The sequence below is a fragment of the Suillus clintonianus genome (assembly GCF_016758775.1).
Source record: "Suillus clintonianus strain FC179 chromosome Unknown DEU56scaffold_55, whole genome shotgun sequence".
NCBI classification, from domain to species: Eukaryota; Fungi; Basidiomycota; class Agaricomycetes; order Boletales; family Suillaceae; genus Suillus; species Suillus clintonianus.
The window spans coordinates 129,254-147,001 of NW_024539279.1; the positions used below are offsets into that span (position 1 = coordinate 129,254).

The 17,748-nt window shown below is 49.6% G+C and overlaps 3 protein-coding genes across 3 annotated transcripts; 1 reads left to right on the forward strand and 2 right to left on the reverse strand.

Moving 5' to 3' along the window:
* Positions 1–6,484: 6,484 nt before the first annotated feature.
* On the reverse strand, positions 6,485–7,905 carry DEU56DRAFT_757609 (uncharacterized protein; the record flags this gene model as incomplete). The annotated part of the gene is made up of 3 exons (XM_041350148.1): positions 6,485–6,538; positions 6,606–7,837; positions 7,890–7,905. The coding sequence occupies 3 exons, from the start codon at positions 7,903–7,905 to the stop codon at positions 6,485–6,487; spliced, it is 1,302 nt and encodes a 433-aa protein (XP_041206589.1).
* Positions 7,906–9,797: 1,892 nt separating this feature from the next.
* DEU56DRAFT_814117 (putative metacaspase) lies at positions 9,798–12,733 on the reverse strand. The gene is made up of 21 exons (XM_041353713.1): positions 12,524–12,733; positions 12,437–12,448; positions 12,283–12,378; positions 11,850–12,224; positions 11,769–11,800; positions 11,587–11,714; positions 11,448–11,529; positions 11,311–11,396; positions 11,197–11,257; positions 11,076–11,138; positions 10,970–11,016; positions 10,847–10,909; positions 10,768–10,792; positions 10,686–10,699; positions 10,436–10,636; positions 10,308–10,388; positions 10,232–10,250; positions 10,140–10,185; positions 10,050–10,086; positions 9,980–10,000; positions 9,798–9,927 (listed from the first exon to the last, which is right to left on the reverse strand). The coding sequence occupies exons 1-21, from the start codon at positions 12,592–12,594 to the stop codon at positions 9,901–9,903; spliced, it is 1,587 nt and encodes a 528-aa protein (XP_041206590.1). The 5' UTR covers positions 12,595–12,733; the 3' UTR covers positions 9,798–9,900.
* A 954-nt stretch (positions 12,734–13,687) lies between these two features.
* On the forward strand, positions 13,688–16,389 carry DEU56DRAFT_814124 (general substrate transporter). Its single transcript, XM_041353714.1, has 16 exons — positions 13,688–13,840; positions 13,895–13,964; positions 14,016–14,049; positions 14,104–14,258; positions 14,309–14,377; positions 14,427–14,484; positions 14,533–14,757; positions 14,808–14,906; positions 14,961–15,091; positions 15,147–15,177; positions 15,227–15,352; positions 15,403–15,492; positions 15,553–15,606; positions 15,665–15,821; positions 15,874–15,951; positions 16,004–16,389. Exons 1-16 carry the CDS (start codon positions 13,763–13,765, stop codon positions 16,238–16,240), a joined length of 1,692 nt encoding a protein of 563 aa, XP_041206591.1. The 5' UTR covers positions 13,688–13,762; the 3' UTR covers positions 16,241–16,389.
* Positions 16,390–17,748: the final 1,359 nt, after the last annotated feature.

Consider the following 17,748-nt stretch of genomic DNA (forward strand, 5'->3'; position numbering starts at 1 on the left):
GTTGAGTCCGCGAGTTCGTCTGTTATCTGCTAATAGATTTGTCATGCTGCAAAATTGATCTACTAAGTAACTGCCTGATTTCGTATAGGAATTCTCACCCGATAATATTGCTGCTTGGTTGTCTATGAATATTGACGCTGGGTAGGTCATGTCCCGTTCGGTGGCCATCAGTTTTGCTGCGAGTGTCATTCCTACTACTAGTGCTGCCGAAGTCCGGTTCGGTCAGGTTCATCACCCTATATCTGCGAACCCCGAACTCGACCAGTGGTCAGGTTCAGGCAAGATGGCCGAACCCTGGACCGGACGCCTTCAAACGCGTTCACAAGGGTTCAGTTCAGGTTCAGAACGCGTTCGAACCCTCGAACCATTGATTTAATTAGCAAAAAAAATGAAAATGAAAATGACATGTACAATACGAATAGCTACTAGAACTCTTCATTGACGTCGACGTGTTTATCATAAGGAGTGGCGAATTCAGCCTGGGCTGTTGCGGAGATATGACCTTGGTGGTATGCGCTCTTGAGCAATTGAAGAGCCTCGAATGTTGTCGGCTTCAAACAGCTGCGATGCACGGTCCCAGTAATGCCGCCGCTCGAAAATGCTCTCTCAGACGCAACAGCTGATCCCTGAATGGCGAGGTAGTCCTTTGCGATGCGGGAAATAGTCGGGTATTGTATAGAATGGTGCTTTAAAGTTTTTTTGAATCATGTTAGTACGAAAGCAATACAAATAAAATAACAAGACGTACACCCCACCAGGCCACCACATTGTTGACGTCCTCGAGCGGTGCATCTAGATAGTCCTCGAGTTCTTGACGAGGCCTTCGTGTGGTTGTGTCATTCACGACACGCGATTTGACAGAGCTTCGCATCCAATTATGGCCATATGAGCCTTGGCGAGCAAGCGAGGGAGGCGCAGTAACAGACGGCTCTGCAGGAGCCTGCGAGGGAGTACTACTGTGATGATACATATCAAACTATGTAAGATTAGTATACAATTGACAGAAATGAGTGATGAGTGACGTACCGTGCTCTCGAGGCATTGCATGCCTTTTTTGAAAGAATGAGTGGTCCATTTGTCTTTTGCATACGCGACCTTGTAGTTGGGGTCCAGCGCTACACCAACAAGGTCAATGACATTCAAAGGCATTAGAATAGATACGAGATACATACCAAGACAAATGAAATATACATCTGTGTCGTCAGTCTTACTATACCACTTGCGGAGATTAGTGACACCAGCTTCGATGGCCATTGAGAAACGGGCAAATTTTGATGCGTTCGCCATGTTTTGCAAAGTGTCTTGAAGACATTCGAGCACTGGAATGGTTCTCCATACGGTTGGTTCACGTGTGGCAGAGAAGCTCTGTTGAGCATCTGCCGGCTCCTTGGTGTGCGGTGTGCAGCACATAAGCATAATTGCGGAAGGTAGAGAGAAATGACTTACCTGGAGGACTTCACGGATCAACTCCAACTCTGCCCACTCGTGCGCTGAAAGCCTGAAATCCGCGTATGATTTTCCCTTCAGATTTGGGACCTCGTCGCTGTCATCAGCGAGCTGGATGAATCTGTTTACTCCCTAATAATCAAGTCAGTAATGTGTTCATGTAGTCGGTAGTAGACAACTTACTTTGCGCAATTTAAAAAAACGCTCCAACATATTAAAAAGAGATGCCCAACGTGTGCGGACCCATTTCAAAAGCTCCAATGGGGGCTCATTCACCTCCTTGCAGCACTTTTGAAGGAAGACGCGAGCTTGAGGAGACTTCCGGACCTAAACAAAGGTCTCGTGTCAGTACTATACAATAGCAGATAGATCATTAAAGAGCTTACCTGCGCTACAAATGCAAGCACCTTGCCAATAGTGTCACCAACGTCAAATTCAACACTTTCCTCGCTGTCCTCGTCCTCGTCTTCAGCTTGAGCTGCCTTCTTGTGCAAGACGCTTGCCGGTGTAGGAGCCACTTCTTCAACGAAGTGTTTTGCAGCTAAGCGGAGTGCGTGCTCCATACAACTGAATATTCATCAGTAATCTCAAATTCAGTACTTAATGAACGAACTTACCGTACTCGATGCTCAATTGGTTTCCACTCCACTCCGTAAGGGTCAATAGAGGTCGCAACCATCTCAATGGCAGTATCGTTGTTTGATGCGTTATCAGCCGTGAACCACCCAAGCTTCGTGCGGATGTCATATTTGTTGATGTTCTCGATCAAAATCTTCCCGATGTTCGCACCACTGTGATTGCCGTGAATGGGTGCGAACGCGAGCTGCTCCACCCTAAGTTCCCACTCATGAGGGTTTTCAGCTGGGGAATCTATGTAATGCGCTGTAATTGACAGAAAAGGGTGACCAGGAAAAGACGTCCAAGAGTCGAACATCATGGAAATTTTGCTATCGACACGGCTGAGCTTCTCTTTCACGCGCTCGACTGCCAGCTTTGCACGTTCGAGTATTTCGTCCCGAGTTTTGGTACGGTGGGGAATGTCTCGGTCTGAAAGTGATGGCCAGAGATATTGAAGTAGGCGGCGGAAGGGTCCTTTATCTACAAGTTGAAAGGCCTATAATGTTGTATAAGTGTTTTAAAATATATCAAAAATGAGAGTCGCTCACCTCATCTTCGGCAACAATGAGTTCGACAATGTAATCCATGAGTCCAGCCTTTGTGAATGCAGGAATCTTGGGAGTAAGTGAGGCGTCCAAGGTAGGCTGCAGCACGTCCGCTTTGCAGTTACGAGGGATTGCACGATCGTGCATCGTGAGACCCCGTTGTTCACAGCGGTCCTTGTAGATAGGGTAATGGCACTTGGGATTCCGTGCAATGTGCGTGCGTCGAGTCGAAATACCCCCCTTAAAAAAGCACTGGTGAAGCGGAACATTGTTAGCCTTGCATACCTCACACCACCACCCATTTTCGCGCTCCTGGGGGTGGGGGTTAACACGATCTTTCTCGAAAGTAAAGATCGTGGTCAAATCGGCGCTGTGTTCGACCTTCTTGAGGGATTTACGGTCTTCACGATCCTGGTCACCAAGCTTCTTCGTCTTTTGGTAAGCTTCCTCGTTCTCGTTCTCATCGTCTTCCTCATCATCTGTAAAATCCTCAAGTGGAGGGGCTTCTTCTTCGGCGCCGTATTCGTCACTGTTGTTGTCGTCACGCTCTTCGTTTCTGGTGCGCATGAGTGCTTTCTTGGGTGCGGGGGCAGGAGGTCCTACAGCTGACCGTTTGGCCGGGATACTGCTGGCAGTCTCCCGGATCTTCTCTGTAGGCTTGACAGCACGGCCTGAACGACGGATAAATGAATTGAGTGTGCCTTTGGATGGAGGAGGGGGAGGGAGGATGGTAGTGTCATCATCCGGGTCGTGTATCCACTCCATCTCTTCAGCGCTTTTCAACGAACCGTCAGGACAACGGGCTGGTGCAGACGACTCGAACATAGTTGCAGCAGGGAGTGCGAATGTCGAACCTATACCACAAGTGAATATATATATCTCAAACTAAATAAAAAAATGTTGCGCACCTTCAAGTTCCAAAATGACAATCCATTGCGCAAACTTGGTGGAAAACCCAGGAATCACCACAGTAGTAGGTATATTCTGAATGAAAAAACATTAGAAGTCAGCAACTTATCAAACATGAGAGACGGTGAACATAGTACCGGTGCTTCGAGTCGTTGCATAGCTGAAAAAAGCACCCTTGTTGCTTGCGCAATGTGGGGAACGCTACTGTCAAAAGAAGAGAAGGAACAGAAGTTGGTGAGCGCACTACTTAAACTGACAGGAAGCCTCACGAAAAACACGCAGCTGGAATTGTGCGCGTGGTGCAGGTTCGGACCGGTCCGGACGCGTCCGAACCGGTCCGCATTTTTCAGTGACGACATCGAACCCCGAACCTGTTAGGGGGTTCGGTCCAGGAGAGAGACCAAACCTGTGACCGAACCACTGGTCCAGTCTGGATGGGTTCGGGTTCGAACCACGGTTCGGGACCGGACTGCGGCAGCACTAGCCACAACAGCGTTCGACCCAGCATTAGGCTGATGGGCCTTGGTTCTTGTGCTATCAGGCGCGCGTTCCCCCAGTCACGCAGGTGCCGGGTAAAATATACTGCAACATATAACTTCGAACGCGGCACGAGTGCCGTAATTTAGTAAACACCGAAACGCAGTGAAAAAAAATATTGATGAGTGTCATAAGCTATATAGTCGATGTTGCATACAATTTCAGGCTGATGACTGATATATCCCCGGAGCTCGAAGATAATCCTACATGTGTATGTCAGATGCCGACGCGAGAATTGCTCATTGAAAGTAGACACACCTTTGCAAGTTTCTGCCCGTCAGATAAAACAACGAGGCAAGATCGCAGACCCTTCAAGCACCACTGCCTTTCGAGCCAAGACAGGAGATGGCGATTCCAGAAAACTTTGAATAGATGATTGAGCATGTCATCCCGCGAATTCGAAGCTCGCAAGAGATGGACAGCCCAGTTTTGGCAGGCGTAGTTGACAGCGTCGGAAGCTGATTGACTTCGTTCCCATGCATCTTTTGCGAAATCCATAAATGTTTTCATAGCGTGGATGATCTCCATGTTTGACGTAAAACAACCTTGTGGTAATGCAGAGGTGGAATGTTCGTTGGGTCTTAACGCCAGGAAAGCCGGAAACATCAAGAAATCCGGCAAGTCATTGAACTGCTGGATTACTTGCAAAGCTGGCAAATCTGGCACGATTATGTGCTCCTTGATTGCTTCCACTGTGCTTGAGAATTCTTCGATTGTCACCCAGGCAGACGCAGTAGAGGTCGGCTGCCATGATTGACCATGGGGGGTCTGCAACCAGTTTCGGCCGCTTTGGGTCTGCAACCAGTCTCTCCCGCTCTCGGTTCGCAGCCACTCTCGTCCACCCAAGGTCTGCAGCCAGTCTTGCCCATTTTGCGTCTTCAGCCACTCTTCTTCGCTCTCGGTCTGTAGCCAGTGTCGCCCATTTCGGGTCTGTAACCAGGCCCGCCCGTTCGGTGTCTGCAGCCAGGCTCGCTCTGTTCTGGGCTGCAGCCACTCTCGTACGCTCGGGTTATGCAACCAGCCTTTCCCGCTCCGAGTCTGCAGCCACTCTCGCCCATCCTGGGACTGTAGCCACTCTCGTCCATTCGGGGTACACATCCACTCTCGCGCACTTGGGGCCTGCAGCCACTCTCGCCCGCCCAAGGTCTGCAACCACTCTTGCAACCACTCTTTCCCGCCCAGGGTCTGCAGCCACTCTTTCCCGCTCCAGGACTGCAGCCATTCTCGCCCGCTCCAGGTCTGAATCCAGTCTTGCCCATCCCGGATCTGCAGCCAGTCTTGCCCGCTGGGGGTCTGCAGCCAGTATCGCGCGCTACGGGTTGATAGCCACTCCTGCCCACTCTGTGTCTGCAGCCAGTCTCGTCCGCTCCGAGTCTGCAACCAATTTCCCCCCCTCGGTTTTTGCAGCCAGTCTCGTCCCCTCTGAGTCTGTAGCCAATCACCCCCGCTCGTAGTATGCTGCTGTTGCGGTTGGCGCCAGGTCTGCAACCACTCTCGGCCGCAAGGGGTCTTCAGCCACTCCCGGCCGCGCTTTCTCTTGAGCCAGTCTCTCCCGCTCCTTGTTTGCAACCATTCTCGCCCGCCCTCTGTCCGCAGCCAGCTTATCCCGCTCCTTGTCCGCAGCCAGTCTTTCGCACTCGGTGTCTGCAACCAGTCTTTCCCGTTCCAGGTATGCAGCCAGTCTCGCCCGCTCCGAGTCTGCAGCCAACTTCGCCCGCCTCGAGTCTGTAGCCAGTCTCTCCCTCTCCGGGTTTGCAGCCACTCCGTCCCGCTCCTTGTCCGCAACCAACTTCGTCCTTCCCCGGTCTGCAGCCATTGTTGCCCAGTCGTGGTCTGTAGCAACTCTAGCAGCCACTCTCGCCCACCCAGGGTCTGCAGCCACTCTCGCCCAAACGAGGTCTGCAGCCACTCTTGCCCGAACGAAGTCTGTAGCCACTCTTGCCCAGTCTCAGTCCGTACCCACTCTTTCCCACTTTGGGTCTGCAGCCAGTCATGCTCGCTCTGGGACTGCAGCCAGTCCTGTCCTCCCTGAGTCTGTAGCCAGTCGTGTCCTCCCTGGGTCTGTAGCCAGTCTTGCCCTCTGCGGCTCTTCAGCCACTTTCGTCCACTCTGGGTCTGCAGCCATTCTTCCAAGCTCCAGGTTTGTAACCAGTCCTTCCCCTCCTGCGTCTGTAGCCAATCTTTCCCCCCTTGGGTCTGCAGCCAGGCATGTCCATCCATAGTCTCTAACCAGGATTGTGATTCTGGGCTGCAATCTCCCCGAAGCCATAACAGACCTCTCAGAACTTGCAATGGCTCCGGTGGCTCGACGATGAAGGATAATGAGTGCGTTAAGGCCTGAGGGTCGTGCGATTGCATGGCCTGACTCTGCCTCTTCAATTCTGAGAGTGCATCCAGAAGGGCTGTGCTTTCCGCAATGTCTTGTATCATCAAGCGGAAACATGAATTCGCGAGTAGTGAGTGAGGTGGGGTGATATTTCGTACTTGACGGAGACCGCAGTTTGAGGGGTCGGAAACATAGTCACGAATCGACGAGTGACGGATATTCACGGGGAGACTGCTGTCGGTAGGAATGTCCACAATAGACCGTAGCTGCACCAGTGTTGTCTCGACATCACTGCCCTCATCAGGGCCAAGAAGTTTTGATATTTGTAGGATCGGCAGAGGGTCCGCAAGAGCAGCAACAACCGATAAGTGCAGGTATGCCCGCTTGGGATCGGCACATGTGAACAGGATACGGTCGTATAACTCGTATACCTCTGTCCCTAGTAGCAGATTGCTCGTTAACTCAAGCATGAGCTGAAGTCGATCGCGAGGATCTTTGCCCCGGGCCCTTTCATCAATAAACTTAACCATCGTTGACGCGACGATAAAACGTCTGCCTGCTCGCCTCGCCAGCTGCGTGAGTTGATACCCGGATGGCTGCGGGAAGTCGGGATGGCGACTTTCCAGGTCTCTAAAGCAATGCTGCAAGAAAATATGAATGTCATTGTCAACATCTGCACCGTCTAATGAGATGATGGTAGCGACGCCCTCCATCTCTTCTCTCTGAATGGCTTTTCGGATATGATCTTCCGAGCGACTCGTGAGCAGAATGTGGATTACGGGCAGATCAGGTTCACGAAGAGCTTGGCCAAGCAGGGAGATGAGATCAGCGAGCTCGCTTTCGGCTGTGGACTTGTCGAATGTCTTCTTCTGCTTTTTCTTCTGCTTCTTAGCGTCGAGGGTTTCGGATGTGCATTCATCAAGGGCATCAATGACAAACACCAATGGTGGACACTCGCGTAGTCTGAATAGAAGCCTTCGGAGAGGTCGGAGAAACAATGCCTCCATTTGGTCACGAAGAGACATGTTTCGGTGTAGAAGAGCTGGATTCTCGCGGAGCGCACAATTCACTTCCTCCCGGATGCTGGGAAAGTTTCTAGCAAGCTGGTACGCAAGCGTCGAAAAGAAATAACCAGTCGTACGGCGTTTCGTGTGCTCGCGCGAGAAAAAGAACGTTCCTCCAAGCCGTTTTTCATTGGGCGACCGCTCTTCAACTTTCAGACTTTTCATCCTTTCAGCCACAGTGAAGGCAACAGCGGACTTTCCGACACCCGCCGTGCCATGTAGCCAAAAGAGTTGACTCTTCTCTCGGTTGTCTAGTAATCCGTAGATGAATTTGAGAAGCTCGACACGGGTGTTTTCTAAACACTTGGGATGGGGCCGCCGTTCGCGGGAATCATGTACAGCACCCATGACAGCGACCTGGGACAACTTCTCCCAAGTTCCTCCACCGGAAACTGCCCACTAGTTTAGAGAGCGAGAGAAGGAATAAGAGCTGGGAACACATACATTGGTTCAGACTCATTGAGAAAGGCTGGTAATAAATGGTGACAGGATTTGTGGAGCAACTCAGGGAAGGGCTAGTTGGGTTCGACGGTGTGGTTAGAAACCACGCGGGGGATGGTTATCTCGATAGACAACGTACGAAGAAGTTATCTGAGGGATCAAAGTCTAATAATAATTCGGGGCCGGGGAAGTTGCAAAAGAGCTTTCTTTTGGTGTATGATAGCAAGCCTGTTCGATGGATGATAAGCTGCGTAGCGAAACAATCAAGCTGTGGAGCGATCAAGATCGCAAGGCGTAACGACTCTCTCTGAGGCAGACCAGATTAAACGAAGACAGTCGTTCCTTGAGAACTGTTTGAGATCGAATGTTTCAATGGGTTACAGTGGGTGGAACTTGTGGGATGCTGGTGAAATGAGTCTAAGAGTGGGCGCTCTGGCCGCCCTCGCTTTACCGGAGTATCATGATGGGTGCTGTGTATACGTACACTGTACCCGTTACATGAGCGCTGAAACACTCAGCCGCGGCGGCCTTGCTTGAGCTCAAGCGCTCATGTTGCTAGTGAACGTTATTTATAACGCTCGGAACTGAACATGCCACTGTTGCAGGCTGCTGTCAAGTTCCGTCAGTCCCAATCTGACGTCGAAACATGGACATTTTGGACATACCAACGTAGCCCGCGTTAGTGATAATACGGTAAACTGATCAGCTGACTTTCAAGTCCTTGGTTTGTCCTGTGCAGCTGCCAGCGTCACAAACTTCAATTGCCAGCTGAGCCAGCCCCTTCAGTGTTTTGCTACATCATGATGAAGGTCTGAATACCAATGATAATTAACTGATTTTAATGAAGTTTATTCCGAAATCCAAGGAGTCCTGCACCTGCATTACGCTCTCATATCAGAGTGGTTTCAACCCGTCGGTCCGACTTGGTCGTTCATACTCGTGGCAGTCGACCCGGATATCCTCGTACTCGCCCCCAGGACTATACAGAAGGCAGGGGAGTTGGTTCTGTTGTATGGCTCACAGGCAAGCAGAAGAGTCAGCTGTTCTGTCGTGTCACGGTGTAGCCAGTCTCGCAGCATGCTGCAGGAGTCGTGCTCAGGATGTTGTCGAGAATGTCATGTTCTCTCGTATTATCTGACACTACTCTGATTCTGGGGAAGCGAGCAAGTTGTTGTTTGATTTTCGGTCAGCTCCGCTCATACTTTAAACTATAACTCCGCTAGTCACTGCAACGGGCCAACATTGTCCACTGATTAGATATCACGCAGATCTCAACAGATATCAAGAGGCTGTCCGTCGGCTTGGATACCGGCTGCGTATGTTGACATTCATTGAAAATCGGCTGTGCACCGATCGACTTTGCAGAGTTACGGCCAAAGAGTTTCAGCGCTAGTGCTTGATGGGCGGCAAGATCTTTCTCCTTCAGGGGCTTCAGGGTATCGCACGTTCGACTTCCCGCCTGAAGCAACTAATCGGTTTCATGCAGGGCCTTTGTTCTCTGCTGTAAAGCGGCGTCATACGTCAGACTTCCTGCCCGGCACAACCGATCCTCGAATCAAGTTTGACCACGCAGGAGAAGCCCGCACAATCTGTCAAGTGTCATTGAAATACTTCATTCAGCATCATTGCTCCTCGCATATCTATCAGCGCGGTAATCTCGGTACCAGATTCTAGCTGAGATTGGATTTTGCCGGCACGAGGGCCGGAAGTATAACGTCAAGAACGAGACCGTCATCGACGCGGGCGTAGTGTCGCCACCGTCTCAGATGTCATCTCATTGGTCCTATACCTTGCTATCTTCGCATTTCAGGCCCATCACGAAACCCGCACTAGTTGTTATACATTTACATCAACTCGCGATAGTACCTTGATCTTACTTTGATCTCCTTTCACTGCTATGCACAACATGCTACATGACTTGATTGGACAGGACCAGAACCTCGTATTTCCACGTACTCAAGTATACTACATACAAGAAACATACAGGATACAACATACATGATACAGACATCATTCAGGCAATGAAAAGTATGTTCGTGTCCTATACGGGGAATAGGGTAAGAGTTTGAGGATCTCGCAGAAAAGATACTAACCATCGGGTGAGAACTAGACAGCTGTTTCATAACAATGAGACGAGCACATCACGTGGAGCTATAGACAAACCTGTGGTTTCTGACTGTACTTTGCCCTCAAGATAACACTGCCGAAAAGATCATCAGAAGCCAGATAATCGATTGCTAATGAGGCACTCACCGGAGGGAGTTAAGAAGCTGCTGGTAGCTTTGTTGCGGGTTTTCAGCTGCGGAAAATTAGGAGCTAGATATGACGCTCAAAAAAACACTTACTGAGTGCCTTAATGAAAGCCTGCATTCCAAAGGTGCATGAAAAGCTGAAGTGAGGAGGGTGGATCAAGGAACTTACATAGCTCATAGCACCTGTGGCTCTTCCGGCTTCTGAGGTGTCTGCGCTGGTCTGTGAATCCTTACAACCACTCCAAGAAATCTACATCGAAGGTGAGCGTGGTGTAGACTATCCAAAGATTCACGCACGCAGTCGGCAGGACTCGTCTTTGTGGACTTAGAGATGATGTCGGCTTTCTGTGCACCCCCACCGGCAGTCTTGATCAATCCTGTAACGGAGCTGAACACGCCGCCCATATCGCCGCGAGCGTATGAAGTCACAGCGGACATTAAGCTTTGGCCGGCCTCCGCGGCGAGGTTTGGCTCTTTGATCTTGCCTTCCGTGGAATACTGCACAAAAGTGAGATTACGACAAGGGTAGGGAGTAAGGATAACGCACGACGTATGGGAGGTCTAAATATAGATTGAATTGGAATTATCATGAGCGCTGAAAGGTGACAACAGATACAGATAGTTCATACCCAGAGCTGACCCAGAGTGGCAAGACTGCGAAAATTTACTATATGAATACTATTTCAGGTTCTTGGCAAACGAACTTACATCAAAGATAGCGGTGAGACGACAACCCGCAGGAAGCGGCCTCACCATGATATCATGCATCATCTGAAACGCGGTCATTAGTAGGTGGAACGTGGCGAGGGATGGGCTAGAGCGCGGACACACATCATCAACAATGTGGCTATTCTGTTTGAAATCAACTGGGTAGATCACTATCTCGCGAACGCATCAGCATATGCTTTCTGTGAAATTAGTACCGCATAATCGTCACCTTCATCGTATCCATCTTCTTCATCGCCATTGAGGTCCTTCGTCTGTCCTCCGTGACCGGAATCTATTTGGTATGAGTTACAATCCAATCAGGTAGTGATGACCGCGAAAAGTGAGCGCACAATGGAAGAACAGCGAGTCATTGGGACGGGCATCGCGCACAAGCCATTCCATTGCATGCAGCTATGGATGCCCATTGCTTAGTACCAGTACAACTCTGTAGGCAGCTTACTCACTATGTTTTGCCGAGTAGGAATTTGGCGTGGGTTCCTCGCATCGTCAGTGAGTATAACCATATCATCATCCTTATACCCAAACTGAGCTGAAAATAATCCATGACATACTACGCTCATTCCGTAGCGACTGAACTTACTGCTCAGGAAACGCTTTATATTGTTTGCATCATTAATGCAACCACGCAATTCTCCCTGCTGACCGACGTAGTTAATCCCAATCTATTTTGAAGGTATTTGTTAGACATGCATGAGTGTCAGTCCATGCGCACGACATACGCATAAGGCTTTCTTCTTGCCATTACACTGAGAATATTGGAAAGAGGACTGTTGTTGCATCTGATTGGGTCCTTGCGTTTGAGGGCCGTAAAATTGTTGTTGATTGGGCGGCCTCTGCGGGGGTCCACCTGTTTTTGAAAAATTATGATAAGTGGCTTTTTAAACTGCAACAACCAACCCACTTGGAGGAGCATTAGCGTAGCCGCTGCTCATTCTGAGGAATGTTAATGTATATATTAACGAAGATCTTACGAAGAACGTACGGGGGAGGTGCACCATAGCCACGAGGGGGTCCAGGTGGCGGTGGATAATTGCCAGGGGGAAGTGAGTATTGTGAAGGCGGGCCTGCCCTGCCCGGAGGAGGCCCAGGGGGTGCGCCGTATGAAGAATACGGAGGACCCGGCCTGCCCGGAGGAGGCCCAGGGGGTGCGCCGTACGACGATGATGGAGGGCCTGCCCTGCCCGGAGGAGGCCCAGGGGGTGCGCCGTATGACGAGGACGGCGGGCCAGGCGGCGGTGCGTATGGGGTGGGAGGACCTTGAGGGGGTGTGTAATTGCCAGCAAATTGACCTGGGTAACCACTATTCTGGTGATGTCCAGGATAGGTGTCTCTTGGTACTGGCGGAGGAACTCCAAAGCTGTGGTTCGAATTGCTATTGAGATGACAGATACAAGCATGTTTTACTAGATACCTACCCTGTGGGTGCTGGGGAACCGTGTGAAGGAAACGATGGCACGGCACCATACGTGGGGTTGTATGCAAGTGGATTGGGAGAAGGAACATTTCCACCGCTGGAACAACCATCTGATTAGATCCACCACTAGTAACTATTCACTATGGGTCACATACGGGTTTGGGAAACTGAAGCAGCGAAGAGGTGGTCATGAATTGGATTCAGCTTGCTAGAAGATGTTATCATAGAACAGTACTGCTTACTGAGGTGGGACGTCGCCATTGGTACCACTCTGATTGTTACTGGTCGGAAAACCAGAGTTTCCTGGCCACATAATGGACGACGATTAACTCGACAGGAAAATTGTGAGAGCTCAGAGAAACTTTGTGTGATGGGCAACTTCAGAGTCAAAGTTCAAGCAAAGTTCAAACCTCACTTGACACTGCGCCCACAGGATGACATCTCCTGCACCGCCACAACTCAAACCACCACACAAGTACGAACGCGCTCGGAGTCCTCCAGTTGAAACGTTCAATAACACACATGAACGTATGAACTGCGAAATATGTAATCCCTGTCGACCATCGACCAAGCCACATCGTCACATCGCCACATACATGGCAGAGATCATTGCGCATCTCATTTTGGAGGTGCACACGATAATCACAAGGGGTATCTGACGTCCAGGGCTGTTAACTTTTCAGCCTCGCTGGCGGCTCAGAAATCCTACTTGGAGCACAAGAATTAATAACGACCGCCGATTTTCTCGTGAGTAAGATCAGTATCCAGAAGGCCATCGATAACTATTTGGCCACATTTCTCAATCAAGATACCACTTGATCATTCTGACTGAACGTACTCCATCGAGGTATGTCCGATCAAACCGTATTTTTCCTTTTGCAGCGTAACTTTTAAAGAAACTAAAGACTGTCGCTCAATTTGCCCTTTCATAATATATCAATGCACCGCAACGTGTAACCGTGTCCTAGTGTGTACCTCGAGGTCAATTCTGTGATCAACTTATCTGACGTGACTCCGTTGTTAAGCCGGTATACGTGCTGCGGACTCCCTCCGACTCTTTCAAATAATAATTTATCGAATCGAGTTGCGACTTATTCTTTGATGCATGGGCTATAGCACACAAGTTTCCCATTTGCTCCCATCTTTTCATTCAGCTCTGTTATTAAATTTTGTCTCTGCTTGTCCGGACCGAGCAGTCCACTGTTACGGATTTATGACCAGGTCTGCCGTAATCACCAGTCCATAATCATTTTGTTCCGGACCTTCTCGTGTGTTGCGCGGACGGCCAAGATCCCCCGCACCACCCCGCACACCCCGGATGGGTTCTCCATTACGATCCTTTTCCAGGCTTGGCTCCATCGAGTTTTTTTCGGAACTTATTCCGTGACATGAGAAATCAATAATGGAGATGGACCAGACAGTATAAAGAGTCGCTGCATCCGTGATTGAGTCGAGTGAGCAACCCTTCTTCATCAATAACAATGGGTGGAGGCCACGCTGGAGGCGCAAGCCCTTACGCTGCAAAACGCCGTCAAGCGCTGCAGGGCAAGTCAGGATGGGTAATTTCTTTGGAATGACGGTGTCTAGTGTTGCATACTCAACACACTACACAGGCTGGCCTTGTGCATAATCGCAAAATTTTTGCCAATGCGGTCTTTGCTTCTCTTGGTGGCTTGCTCTATGGTACGACTCTATCGCTATGTTTCTCTTCAAACTCGTACTGACTCGGTGAAGGTTATAACCAGGGTGTGTTTTCCGGCGTCTTGAGGTGAGCTCTCATGCTAACTTGTATTTGGCATCCGTGATCCTCAAACTGTTTCAGTATGCATTCATTCGACCAGCGGATGGGGTCCGCCGTCACCAATCCTGGGACAAAGGGTTGGCTCGTATCTATCCTGGAACTTGGAGCTTGGGTCGGTGTTCTGTCTACCGGGTACTTGGCTGACAAGCTCTCCCGCAAGTATACCATCATGCTTGGTTAGTGAGCCTCACTTTTGTGGGTGAATGGAGCTAATCCATCCATGCAGCCGTCGGTGTGTTCTGTATCGGTGTCGTCGTCCAAACTGCGGCATTCCAGCCCTCGTCGATATATGGCGGTACGCTCTCAGAGTCTGTTCAGAGTTTCCCATCTGAATCTCATCTCAGGGCGTTTCATCACTGGTCTTGGCGTTGGATCGCTCAGTATGGCGGTGCCTCTGTACAAGTATGCCATCGCAGTTCCCTTTTGTGGCTTTTACTGACCCTGTACCAGCGCCGAACTTTCTCCTCCTGAAGTGCGCGGCAGTCTGGTCGCTCTGCAGCAACTTGCTATCACATTCGGTATCTTGATCTCTTTCTGGATTGACTACGGTACCAACTACATTGGTGGTACTGGAAGCGGGCAGAGCGAGATTGCATGGCGCATTCCATTAGGCATGCAGCTCGTTCCCGCTATCATTCTAGGCATTGGTATTATTTTCATGCCTTTCTCTCCAAGGCATGTCTCGACTCCTGTTTACGACACGTCACAAATCTTACGGTGTCCAGGTGGCTTGTCAACCAAGGTCGTGATGAAGAGGCCATCGCCGTTCTTAGTAGGGCTCGCCGCCTTCCTCCGGACTCTGACCTCGTGCAAATCGAGTTCCTGTGGGTCCCAAGATCATTGCCGCCTTGATCTTCCTCACCTATAGTCTTCTGCAGAGAAATCAAGGCCCAGTACCTTTTTGAAAAGGAATTGAATGCTTTGAAGTTCCCTCAATACCAGGATGGGTCGTTCTCGTCAAATTTCAAGCTCGGTGTTCATGCCTATATGAGCTTACTTACCTCACGCAGTACGAATCTGTCGCGCTTGTATCGAAATGTGAACGCTAACGTTGCTCTTTCCAGCTCTCTTCTACCGTGTCGCTGTTGGCTCATTGTGAGTGGCTCTTGTACCACGGGTTGGACTCAGCCTAATGGATTTTTAGGACCATGTTCTTCCAGCAATGGACGGGTGTCAATGCCATCTTATACTACGCACCCAGCATCTTCAGTGACTTGGGCTTGACGGGTAACACAACTAGCCTTCTTGCCACGGGTGTTGTCGGTATCGTGTATGTCTCACCACGTACCTTCCTATACATAACTGACACAACCCAATCAGCATGTTCCTCGCAACTATCCCTGCCGTAATATGGATCGATAAAGTCGGCCGTAAGCCGGTCTTGATCTCTGGTGCTTTCATCATGGCTGCGTTAGTGTTATATTATTGCATGTGAAACTCGCCGTTCTGAACGTTCCATCCACACAATAGGTGTCATCTAATCGTTGCAGTACTGACTGCGCTGTACCACAATTCTTGGTCATCGTGCGTCTCATCAATATTTCATGATCGTACTTCAACTTCAACTAAAACATCTCTCCAGACACCCCACCGCTGGTTGGGTGGCTTGCGGTTGCGTCTGGGTATTCTCCGTCGCCTTTGGTTACAGTTGGGGCCCGTGCAGCTGGATCCTCGTTGCTGAAATTTGGCCGCTCAGCATACGTGGCAAGGGTATTTCTATTGCCTCGTCATCGAACTGGGTTCGTTCTTTGAGTCTTTCTATGGAAATGCGCTAATTGTCATGGCAAACAGATGAACAATTTCATTGTCGGCCAAGTAACGCCATCAATGCTAACTCATATCGGCTTTGGGACATTTGTATTCTTTGGCGTGAGTTTTCTGTTCATTTCCTGCTTTCAACGTCTCATGCAAATTGACACAGGCCTTCGCCTTCCTCGGCGGCTTTTTCATCATGTTCTTTGTACCCGAGACCAAGGGCCTCACTTTGGAAGAAATGGACGACGTGTTCGGAGACCGTGAAGGTCTTGCTGTTGCTGATCAACAGCGCCAGAACGCAATTGCCGACCGCATTGGCTTGACCGCGTTTGGCCAGCGCAAGGGCGAATCCGATATCGAAAAGAGCAGTCACGAGCTCTACGACGATGAGGGAAAGGCTTGATGTCCATCGATAGATGACCCACATATTTCTATGCTCCCCGAAATATCTCACACGCTGTATTATATTGTTCTGCAACGCATGCACCCTAGTGGTGAACATGAAGATGGAATAATAAATTGAATAATATTAATGTTGATTGGCACCCCCCAGCTGTTGCAATGATGACGGTGTCTTTCTGCGAAGTAAAATATTCGCCGTCCGGAAGGCCGCCAGTGGTGAACCCTACGAGGCATTATTGAAAATTGAACATCCAAGCATCACCGGACTGTTGAATTTCTCCGTCGGTGTTTTGGGGAGCCGCAATCTTCACGGGTCTTCAGGTCTCCATTGGGTCTCCAGAAATCCTGGGGTATCCGGATCTGTTGCCTGGGGAGTCCGCGTAACTCCTTAGTACAACCAAGAAGGAATCACTGTCTTTAGCGGCCTTCCTGCAGATCTATTGCCTATCATAGGGAGACTACGGAGGACTACGGCCCCGGCCACTAATAATAGTACTGGTAAAAATCGACGCTTGCCAGCAGTTGCTAGTGTTAATTGCTCCCTTGGCCAGCTGGCAGCACCAGGAAAGTTATTTTTCCCACCATAATGGTATTGTGATCATCGAGGACGTCCAAAACTGTGCGAGATTAAAAAAAAAAAGGATAAAAACACCCCAATGACATCCCTTGTTCCGGTTTTAAATCGTGGGCTCTCGACTTTCCGCGGACTGTGATATGCGTTGTCACTTGTGATGACGTAGTTCTTCGGCTTTCATCGGGTAGTCCAGGATGGTCCTCACTTCTCAGACTCCTCACTACTATCCAGTATTTCAAACAAAATTGGCAGAGCCCTTTGAGAAAGGTGGTCAGTTTTTCCTGCCTTGATTTGAATGTCCTCGTTTACTTGATCAATGGGATACGAAGTTCACCATCAATGATCAAAGACAAGTCTCCTATGTGGTAAAGTCCGAGAGAAGTCGCCGGCACAGCGAACCAAAGGTAGATCCTGTATTGAGAATTGGCCAGCGCGACACTGCATGGACAGCTAGATTAATGACCTTCGTCACCACACGCTGGCGAGGTGACATGGGATAGGTGCTGGGATCGATCGCCAATCAGTACGCTTCGTTGTCTGGAAATAAATTTAGTGAGCACGCCATACTACGCCATAGAATATTTGTCGTCGGTTTATGCAATTTGGGAACGTGGCGGTAACTTGGTGAACAAGAAAATGTACCATCCAGTTGCTATCCCCGTTATTTTAGAAATGAAAGGAAATCAGGTCTCGTGGTGTTTGTGTAGTCTCAGACGCACGGTTTGAAGTTCTTTTTTAGAGCACCATTGATGATGAAGGTTACTCAACTTAGACTTAGGTTCGGCATGCCGAACCAACCCGGACCGCCGACGTTGGCGCGGGTGTGAAGTAAAACAAAAAGTAAGCATATAACTCACAGAAGACTTTGGAATATAGCACTTCAATTAAGTTACGCAGCTTTTTTTTTTTTTTTTTTTTTGGTCTGATTTATGTCT